Source organism: Dendronephthya gigantea, unplaced genomic scaffold (genome assembly GCF_004324835.1).
Source record: "Dendronephthya gigantea isolate DGI-Jeju-01 unplaced genomic scaffold, DenGig_1.0 000328F, whole genome shotgun sequence".
In the NCBI taxonomy this organism is placed as follows: domain Eukaryota; kingdom Metazoa; phylum Cnidaria; class Anthozoa; order Malacalcyonacea; family Nephtheidae; genus Dendronephthya; species Dendronephthya gigantea.
This window is the reverse complement of record NW_021163338.1, coordinates 68,977-80,648: the sequence shown is the minus strand read 5'-3', so window position 1 is coordinate 80,648 and position 11,672 is coordinate 68,977. Positions and strand designations below refer to the sequence as shown.

General features: G+C 35.8%; 1 protein-coding gene and 1 pseudogene across 1 annotated transcript; one reads left to right on the top strand and one right to left on the bottom strand.

The window, feature by feature from the left end:
- Nucleotides 1-6,137: 6,137 nt before the first annotated feature.
- Nucleotides 6,138-9,175, top strand: LOC114542030 (annotated as a pseudogene).
- Nucleotides 9,176-9,442: 267 nt separating this feature from the next.
- LOC114542033 lies at nucleotides 9,443-11,363 on the bottom strand. Its single transcript, XM_028561785.1, has 2 exons — nucleotides 10,734-11,363; nucleotides 9,443-10,474 (listed from the first exon to the last, which is right to left on the bottom strand). The coding sequence occupies exons 1-2, from the start codon at nucleotides 11,254-11,256 to the stop codon at nucleotides 9,465-9,467; spliced, it is 1,533 nt and encodes a 510-aa protein (XP_028417586.1). The 5' UTR covers nucleotides 11,257-11,363; the 3' UTR covers nucleotides 9,443-9,464.
- Nucleotides 11,364-11,672: the final 309 nt, after the last annotated feature.

The window sequence follows — 11,672 nt, the reverse complement described above, 5'->3', positions numbered from 1 at the left end:
AGAGACCGGCCTATGATCTTTGCTTTGGACGAGCTCTAATTAATGTTCATCTAAGAACATAGTAAAATAACATTGTAAATGTGCAGAAAATGTAGTGTGGCAATGTAGCCATTTTAGGCAATGTAGGCTTTATAAGCTACATTATGGGATGTGCACTAGCACCTTAATACTTGCAGCTAATGCCTAGAGTCAAACGTCGCACTTTTAATGCGCTGGACGTATTAAAAAACACTACGTCCATGTTATTCACTCTTTCATACTAACAAGCACATAGAAACTTAGATATGATATACATATAAGTAAGCCAATAAATAACACTTAACCATGCACCTTAAAACGGAAGCCGTAACCGTGTTGTAGAAAAAAATAACGTAGTTGTAATCTAAACGTATATGCAATAAAATAATTATATTCATGCAAAACATGCCTATTCGATGGCAGGGCCGTAGCTAGAAGCTTAATTGGGGGGGTGCATATTCATATATTCATCATATGCCCGAATGATTTCTTTTGTATGCTATTGTTCCTATGGTATATAAACATGAATATATGAATATACACCCCCCCAATTAAGCGGTCTAGCTACGGCCCTGTTCGATGGGTCGATATTTGAAGATTTTACCAGAGAGTCGAACATTGGCCTGTAAGAAGGCTGGAAGCACTGTGCAAGGTGATAAAGTAATTCGGCTCCAACATTTAAACATATAGGATGCTGCAAAGCATAATTTTCACTGCCTACGAGTTTTGCATTGATTGAGAAATGAGAAAATTAATTTCAAAATAAACTTCTAAAAGTTTCAATAAAGATAAGTAAAGAGAAAATTTTTGGAAAATATTGAAGCTGCATGTATGTAAAAAATACTGGAATGGGAATATAAATTAAAAATGTCAACTACATGTACAAATTCTGTGCAGTCAGTGCCAGAGATGTTGCTGTTTCTTGTGTCTTTGCATGCTGCCGTTTGTGCTGAATCCTGAGTGACATATTTCACACTGCACCTTTATACCTGCATGCACTACTTAATGCCTCTTTAGATTGCGCTTGTTGGCATAACACTTGCCACAATCATCACACTTGTACGCTTGTGTATGCATTAAACTGATATGGCTGTCAAGTAAATGCAGGTTTTAGAAGGACTGACCACAACTTTAGGACGGCAACCCTTTGTTGCAACCGAAAATCCTTCCACGGCTAATTTGTCGGTTGCAATTAGGACAGTTTTGTTTCTCCTCCGATAGTCCCATATCTAAATTCTCACGTTTCTTCTGGGCTTCCAGCCTCCAATCCTGTGCAGTATATAGCGTAGCCAGCAAGCCGAAAACGCTAATTTTTTGTTGCTCACCGATTGTGAAAACAATAGATTTCTAAAGACATGAATAACTATAATAACTCGAGATTTACATATAGTGGGACAAAATCGTCAGGCTGGCTACGCCACTGAACCTGTGAATGATAAAATAATATTGTGTGATTATTGTTAAGGTACATTGTATGTACATTGGATTTTTTATCCTTAGGTAACTGCCATACTTAAACTGGTGGGGGGGAGTAACGCCCACCAGCATTAGGTGAAATATTGAAGTGGAGAAATGTCTGACAGTATTATATAAAAGCAGTATATAATATTGGGATGATATTAATATCTGATATCACTCACTTTTCCTCTTTCACTCCCAATCTCTCTCCACATCTTTGAAGCTACTGTGCAAACCTTTCCAATATCAGAGTCCTTGATGAGGTTGTCCTTAATAGCTGGCTATTGTAAAACATTATACAGGTATATTTCTGTGGAATTGCATTCATTGCTAAAGTATAATATTTGATAGTAGTCTGAGGTTAAGGACAACATCATTGCTAAACTTATGTTATGAACCCAAGGTCTTTCTAACAGACCAATTGAAGACTATAAAGCGAGTGTGGTTACTTTGGAGGTTTATACTCTATATGCATATTTATAATTATGCATGATTTAGAATTTTACATTGATCTATAATATATGAATAAAATCAACTATCTATGGGGCTGTTTACATGAGCCCGGTTACCCGAGATTCAAAGAAGCGTGAGGAGAATTTTAAATATGTCTTCATGACACGAAACAGGCACATGCTATTGTTGTGGTGATTATACGACTGCCAGGATCGTGTTATCTGTTTGACTTATTGATAGAAAATATTCCAGCTACTTGGCTTTTTTTATTGATTTCTTTTCTGCCCGCCACTTCTCTGAATACGCACAAATTGCGACTGTTGTCTTTGGAGTGGATACTTTGGAGTGTTCATGTTGGCAACGACCGTTTACGAAAGGGAAAATTGCCGTTGGTCTTAGGCTTGAGAATTGGCAGTCACGTTTTTGTTCCAGTTCCTCCAGAATTTATTGCACCAGCAATAAACCCGGCATATTACAGACACTTTCACGTTTCCGGAATCTCCATACCATGTCTTTTGCTTATCGTCACACAGAGCCTAACACAAGAGATGTGCTCGGAGGGGCCCTAAGTCATTTACAGGTAGTAATCATCGGTAATCACTTCTGCTATACAAGTTGAAATTCCTTAGAAGTAATCAGTGGAACTATAGTCACAAATGAGGTTTATTATCGGGACGTCACTATTATATTAAGACAAAAATTTATCTGCTATTGGAGACGGCTATACGAAGGGTTTTGGTCACAATGTATTTAAATTGCTATAAGGCTTAAACTTTTTTGTTACATAAAATTTGATACATAAAATTCGATGCACAGGCCTTGGAAACATGGATGAATTGCACATAGAGTAAGACTTTTTAGTTGTTTATTCAATTAGTACAGTCCCAACCATGTGGACTATCTTGGAATATAATCGTATAATACACGTTGAGAGGAAGTCATCATTTACATATAGCTACTGCTATCTTTCTTAAAACTTATTTTCTTTTAGTTTTTTCGCTATAAATTATTTTTCTTTTATTTCTAATTGTAACTGTCCTCTTCTATAAAAAAATCGCTTCATGTTGAAGTTGGCAACAGTAAAGCTACCAAAAATGCTGTTCTTGATAACTGCTTGAGACATAAACAATACGTATCATAAAATATTGTTATAAATTTCAATTCATCTCTTTGTCCACAAAAGCTTCACCTTTCGTAGTCCAGGAGTAAATCCAAGTTTCATTTTCAATACATATGCTACTGTTTTTATGGCCAAAACTAGCATTTCAGGTAGGAAACAGATAGTCAAAACTCAACTGAATAATTTCACAATGGCAATATCATCAGAAGAAAAACGAAATACGACAAGTAGAAAAGAAAAGAATTAAATTAACGGAAAACAAACATAATACATATATTGTTAAACCACAATGAATACAACATCAAAAACAGTTCACTACATCAAATACGACATTGACTTTCACATGTGCAATAGTACAACAATGATATAATTATAATCGAATACAATTTCACCAACAATTTAGGAACAACTTTCACGAACAATGTTACAACATTTTAGACAAAGAGGAAGGAAAGGATGACACACTTGCTACATATATTTATATATATACACAAATCTCATTTGATTTTAAATTGCAAATTCAGCAAGGAATAACATTACAACATCTTTGTGGTAAAAACAACTCTCGAAAGTTGCAAAGTAAAAAAATGTTAAAAATTGACCAGTGCAAGCTGTCACATATTCGTGATTAATTGTTTTTTCTTTTGTTACTGCTTTAATTAGGCTCAAAGGTGAAAATATGCGATTGTGACTAACACTTTATCAGCCTCCTATTTGCTCATTTTTTCACGATTTAGTATTAAAAACATGTAATTCAATAGTTAAAAGCCTAACCTTTCCGAATGTTAAAAATTTCGTTGATAGAATGAGTAGTTAACGTACGATAGCGCGCCAAAGTTGGATTACCTTTTTTATACATCTGATGCATCGTATTCGCGATTTACGAGGTCACTGAATTCACAACGCAAGATTGAAAACAGTCAAAGCACGGTAATCCAACGCAAATTTATTCAAAATTAGTGTAATAAATCTATTTTAATATTTATACAGTTATTTATTGGGATTCCTATGGTTGCAGGGGCAAAGAGAGTGTTGCAGTGACACACAGACTTAAGGCAGGTTGTCTGTTGCATGGATTTAGTTGTTTAACCTGTAAAGTGTTTTGTTTAACCCCTTAGCTGTGTTGAAATCCGGCAAATGCTCTTTGGTAAAGCAACCATTTTTTTAAATGATGACAACTCGTGTATCAGCATGTTTTAATATGATAAAATATTTTCAAAATATATTGCATGCATATTAATATTATATGACTTGAGTAATATTTATCATTCTTTTCAAAATAAATATTGAGAAAGTAAAAATTACAAAATAAGAATCTGTTGAAATCCATGAGCTACATTTAAATTATATTAGTTCAATGTTTGATAAAATCCTGATCACGTTAGATTTAGTTGTTCAAGAATTGTTACTGGGTGTAATGATACTGCATGAAGCATTAATTGTGCAGGGTTTAATTGTGCAATGTTCTTGATGAAGCTATTGTTCCATGACTTGATTGTGTTTTAGAAAACGAAAACTACAAAGGCATGGAAAAGATTTGGTTTTTGCCAGACGCAAAATGAGTGTAAACGGCTGAAAACAGGTGAGGATCAATACAATGATGACAATAAAACATAGCAGGTGTAGAGGATGTTTGGGGGGTAAAAAAATCTTCTAGGCGGGTAGATAAGTAAGTTTTATTCATTAAGATAAATAAGTTAGACTTATTTAATTATTGGTAAATATGAAATGTATTTCCCTCCAAATAAAGTATAGTCTAGAACAAACGATTTACTATTCAAATGTTGACCTTCAGTCGAACTCAAGGTCAGACGATAAGCAAGATTAGTTTCTGTTGAACTTTTTGCAGTCAAATCAATAATTATAGAATTACAACCAACTAGTGAATTTGAACATATAGATGACTATGTTGAAACTTTATTCGGGGATATTTAGAATTAGGGGAGGGGTTATGAAATATTTTCATTAACATAGTGGGGGAACGAAGATTTCTCCATATGTTTTTGGGAGGTACGTATGAGAATATTCACTTCAAATATAATTCATCCTCAACCCCACCCCCCCCCTTTAGTAATTAATTTATGATCGGTCCCTTATTTCATACTACTAGGCAAGGAACTTTTCGGAGAAAACAACAATTTTACAACTGAAAAAAATTATGATGAATATGCCGAACACCCTGAGGTAATCTGCTGTGGATTAAACCTAGCCCATCTTTGATTAGCATCTATATACTATATGAAAGAACTTAGATTTGTACTGTATGTTGATAAAATGCCCTCCATTCATCATTCAGATTTAACAACACTCGGTACAACTGTCGTCATCAATGGAAAACGAAATATTTATGCGCTTAATGAAGCTCCAATCTACAACGTGCAAACTTGGTAGGAGCGTATACGTATAATTGGCAATAGGCCACTTGCAACAATAGACAAACTTGTGAACTACTTTTCGTTGTGAATATTAATACGTTTTTTTTTGCCTTAGCGATAACCGGAAGCATTTTCCTTTTGACTCTGAACCGTTTCATTTCAATGGTAAGATCATCAAAATATTCCAGCATTGTGGCCTAAGATAAAGATACATCAATAAAAAAGGCTGCTACTTTTTTGTGTACCCAAGGATTCTCAATAACGCAGAGTGAAAGGCAAACTGAAACGTTTGCCCGAAGAAAAAAAGAGGTAACCATTGCGGCGCTATCAAAAAATTCTCGCCCATGAGGAAAAAAAGGAGCGCAACGACTGCAATTTTGGCTATCGATTTAACAACGCTCGATACAACAGTCGTCGTAGATGGAAAACGAAATATATATGCACCACTCATTTACATCGTGCGACTTGTTAGGAGTGAATAATTGATCATTTAAAACAAAGCACGATAATGAGTGATGAAACATGATCTGTGAAAAATTTATAAGGCCGTTATTTATGACGTGCGGATTAATTCTTTATTACAAATATTAAATATTTATTCTGATATTTTAAATATAGATTTGTTATTTCTAAAATTTACGCTAATATTTATAAAATATTTGCCAATCTGTCAAATACGTCCCCTATTTTTTAATGTATCCTAATTACAAATTTTTATATATGTCCTAATTGTGATTTAAAATATGTCCCAATTATAAATTCAAATATGTCCTAATGTTATGATTTTATTGAGTATTTGTAATTTGTCAGTTTCACGCGCCACTTTCCTGTTAAAATGTCAAACGGCTCAAACCTATCTAAAGCTTGTCGCACTGCCGCTGAGGCGCTGCAAATTCTGAGCAATGTAAATTCAACAGGAATTCTCGATCGTATCGAAACGAACAACCCCATTTCTGCATCCATTCCAAATAGAATGTCGAATGTTTTCGTTCCATCAACAAGCAACTCAAGTTTGGAGCAAGAGCTAGCGGAACGGTTCCCCACCGTAAACGCGACGAGATCACGAAAACGAAAGTCTAATTCACCCGCATTAACTTCACACCGGAACAACAAGAAAGCACAAAGAGGTCGACGGTGTAACGACGTTGTTTTTAAGGACCTTGTATTCATTCCGGATCCTAAAGAGACCGAAGTTCCGACGCACAAGAAGCGATTAGTGCTAGAAGAGCAAAATTTTGTCATTCACGAATTCCCGTTCAAAAGATCGTGGTCGGCCGAGACCCTAAAGGAGGAGGTTGGCAAAGTCTTGCCAAACGGGATAGAATTTGAATTTGTAAAGGTAATGACAAATAATTATGGCTTTTAATATTATGGTTAATTATAGACGTTTATAAAACGATAACAGCAATTTCACTCAATTGCAACGTATTTAAAGGAAATTAAGGTCTATATTCTGTATATACTGTAGTACCTGTAGCTAGAAGCTTAATTGGGGGGGGTGCATATTACTATGTTCATCTTATGCCGGAATGATTTCTTTTGTACGCTATTGTTCCTATGGTATATAAACATGGCTATATGAATATACACCCCCCAATTAAGCGGTCTAGCTACAGCTCAGAGTACACCCCTATTTATTATACATCCATAATAAAAGTCATATATTTAGATTTTAGCATCATATAGCTTGAGGTATGGAAAAACCTCAAGACTATGGATGATTCCATGAAATTGACAAATTGAACCACTGAGTACAGAGCACTGTAATCAATAGTGTGTATTTGATTGGCATGTTTACACATGATTATGTTTAGTCATGCTCAGTGTTGAGAATTACTAAATATAACTAATGAGTAATAAGAATCTGACCATTGTATTATACTAACAATGAATGTTTTCATGTGTGCAATGTTAGGAAAATTTTCATAAGGTGAAATGGAGAGTTCTATGTTCACCTAATTAAAATATTCTTATCATTGCACCTATAAAAACATTCATTACAATTTAATTTCACATGACACCAAAATGTACAAGCCCAGGGCCATCAGAGCAAAATTTAGGTGGGGAGCACCCTTGTCCACATTAGCTAAATTTCTGCCACTCTTGCAGGCTCATATTGTCAACAGACAACTTACAAAATTGAGACATCTTAATTAACAACAGATAATTAAACTACTAGTGAATGTTATATTTACGCAAGTATTCTTTTTATTAGGCTTGTTATGGTACTTTAGTCAAACCGAATTTGGCTAATGGAGTGGAGGTAACAACAAATGTATTAATTAAAATGGCTGGACAAGGGAATATTTATGTCAGAAGTATCACGGAAATGGATGACAGTGACAACGAAAATACAGATGAAATACTAATGCATCCCTCTTTTGCAACTACGTGCTGCATATCCACTGTTGCAACAGCATCTGGTGATGACAATGTGTCCATTGACACACCCAATCAAGGCTCAAGTGGTGATAGTGCTTCTTTGACACAAAGATCTAGTAACTGGGTTGATGATGATGTAGCAATCACTGAAAACTCTCTTGATAATGTACTAACATCAAATGAAGTCACCAGCTTCAATGACTCTGAGAGATTCCTAGAACATGATGCTCCAGCTGTTTCCCCCACTTGTGAAATAGTCCTTGATGACCGCCACTTTCCAGTGCCATTTGAGGATGACCCTATTTCCATCATTTCTGTTGAAGATCACCAAACACCAATGATGCCCCCACCTCACGATTCTGACCCATTCATTATAAAGGTTCATCGGACCATGATAAGAAAGGATTTAATCAAGATATTTTCTGATGATTCAGTGATGTCCCAGCCATTATTTGGCATAATAAATGCCAAAGGAGAGGAAGAAGTCGGTCGTGGAACTGGAGTGATGAGGGAAATATTTACACTGTTTTGGTCCGAATTTGCAGACTCGTCGTTGATTGGGGAGGAGGAGAGAGTGCCATTCATCAGACATGACTATAACAAGGAAACATGGCAAGCAATTGCAAGAATTTTGGTCAAAGGTTTTAAAGATTGTTCCTACTGTCCATTGCAGCTCAGCAGGGCTTTCATTGGCAGTGTATTTTTTGATGAAGCCTTTGTCACTGTTCCTATGTTGTTAACGTCATTTAAACGTTATGTTTCCAAGGATGAGGCAGGAATTGTGGAGCAGGCTTTATCAAAAGAGATCCCGCTAGATAGTAAAGAGTTAGAGGACTTCCTAAGCAATTTTGATTGCAGAAGAGTGGTAACTCTTGATAACATTTCTGACATTATCCAGGAGTTAGCCCATAAGGAACTAATTCAGAGACCAAAATACGTGTCAGATTGCTGGGCTGATATTGTTTCTCAGTTGAAGCTCTATTTTCCAACCATTGACGACCTGTGGAATTTTACAAAAGTCGTGAGCCGACAAATGCGAAAGTGGTCAACATGCTGCATGCAGATATCACAAACGATGCAGAGAGAGAAGCATTCAATCACCTAAAGAAATACGTCAGAGGACTGGAGAAAAGCAAATTATGCGCATTCTTGCGTTTTATTACAGCATCAGATATCCTTGTTACCGATGAAATTAAAGTCAGTTTCAGTAAAATTACTGGCGCTGCTCGTAGACCTGTCAGCCACACGTGTGGATGTACCCTTGAACTCCCAAGCACGTACGCAAATTTCTGTGAACTTCGAGAGGAGTTTAGTAGTATCCTTTCTGCGGATAGTTGGGAAATGAACATTGTTTAATTCATTTCGACTTTCTTAAAACTTTATGACATAACTTCGTAACAGAATATCGATCCTTGTTGAAATTTAACTTACAGTTTTGGTTTAAACATAATATTTGTTAAGGGGTTTTTGACAGTAAACAGTCATCTTTAATATGACAGGTACTGTATTGTTACTGTTAGGCATATAACTACACGTATAACCTTCATGTATGGTGGTGATATTAATATTTACTGATATGCATTTTAATAAAGAATATGTTGTGTATAAACGCTTTTCATTCAATACAATTAAGGGAGGCGCCCCTGCAATAAATACGTTCAATTGGTACTGCCCAGAAATGTTTGTAGTAGATTTAAAGATCTTAGATAATTAGAAGTTCCACCATTTCTGTCTTCTTGAAGAGGAGGACACTCCAAGTGCAACTGTTCAATCTGAAATGCTGTCAGTGTCACATTAAGTGCAGGAACAGCCACTTGGTAATCTTCGTCTTCGAGAGGTACCGCACCATCTCCATCAATCCCATAAAACACTAGTTCCTCAGGACGAAACATCTCTTCGGTTGCTGTATGGCCGGAATACATATTGTTGAGCATGCCAGCTGTATAAAGCTGCAATGGCGTGAGGTTTCTCTCGGTAGAAACAGAATGATTGTTCCATTGTTGTATAAATTCCATTAAAGACCGCCTTATTCGTGGTAGATAGACGTGGTGTAAAGCAAACAGGTTTACCTCATTCATTGGATCCAGAATTCCCATTTCTTCTAGATCGTTGAAATGTTTAGCATAGAAAGTTAAAACACCTGCATATACGTCCCTATGTATCCTTTCGACGCGGCAATTGTGGACAGAACTTCCCGTTATTATGCTTCCACGGGCTACGCCACGATTTCTTAACATGTATCGAGCGACTTCGATATTTTCCAGCCCATGATCGCTGCGTACTCTTGATGGTAAACCAAAAGTGGACACTCCGTGCATAAATTGTTCAAGGACGGTTTGAGCCTTGTTGTCCGTAGCACAATGTGCATAAATTAATAGCCTGGAATAACCGTCGATGCAACAGTGCACAACCAATCTGTAACGGATAAGCTTATGGTTGCCATCTATGTGCCAGAGTGAGTTTGGTGTTGGTACTGAATATTTGCGTCTATATATGATTCCACTCCAACGTAAAGACGTTCCAAGGGGATCTACTCTTCGTAAGCATTCGCGAACGCGGTTCCTTTGAATCTTTATTCCTCTTGCCCTTAATGCGCCCAATAATCTTCTCTGACCAATATTAGGAGTTAGACTTCTTATTTCTTCCACTTCTCTTTCCAGTCGCTCATCTGTTAAACAAAACAAGTTTCCATAGGAAAGTTGAACATCTAACCTAGTTACTTAGTTTACTCACAGTTAATGGAATATACATGGTTTCGAGACTAAATAAAAGTACAATACAACTCATTAACTATGTATTGTCCAACACTGTTAATAAGTTGTATTGTAGTTTTAGGTGGTCTCCAAACTATGTTTATTCTATCAACTGCAGTTTACTGAGCTAGGTAAGTGAGATTAATATTCCCAATTAATTACCCAATTAATTACCTGATATGGTCGTCCAAGAGTCATCTTCATCCGGTATATTTAATTCGTTTCGCTTGCGATTAAGAGTAGACACACTCACACCAAGCAAACTAGCTATTTTTGCCCAGGAAAAATGCAGTTCTCTCAAAAATAGAATTTGCTCACACTTTACTACAACAGCTGGGCGACCAGGACCTTTTGCCACTGATAAGGGTGCTGTGTAGCTAAAGTGAAGTTGACCTTCTTGTGAATCATCCACGTAATTTGTTAACATTCGACACAATGATCTTATTTTAGCCAACACTGCATCAATATCATTCTTGAAACTATTGAGAACAGCGTCATGAGCGTTTAATCCAGCATGTGTGGAAATTAGAACAAGAGTTGATGCACTCTCCTTTAGGTGTAAAAGCAGGTTTTCAATAACTTCAGTCGAACAATAGGTATCTTCTAAATTCTGAACACTGATTAAGAGGGAACGAATGGAATCCAGAAAAGTAGAAAGTCCTCGTTCATTTCGTTCTCTCGTTATTGTTCGAGGCATTCTTTACTACGCGCAAATTGTTAACAACCATAGAGAATGATGGGCAAATATTTAAATTCGCATTTAAATATAGGACATATTTGAATTTATAATTGGGACATATTTTAAATCACAATTAGGACATATATAAAAATTTGTAATTAGGATAAATTAAAAAATAGGGGACGTATTTGACAGATTGGCAAATATTTTATAAATATTAGCGTAAATTTTAGAAATAACAAATCTATATTTAAAATATCAGAATAAATATTTAATATTTGTAATAAAGAATTAATCCGCGCGTCATAGTTATTCATCATGCTTCAAAAGATTTGTGAAGAACTGCGAGGACAGATATAGTAGTTTTTCCAAAAAATCCTGGTTGTATATATATATATATATATATATATATATATATTAATATATATATATAT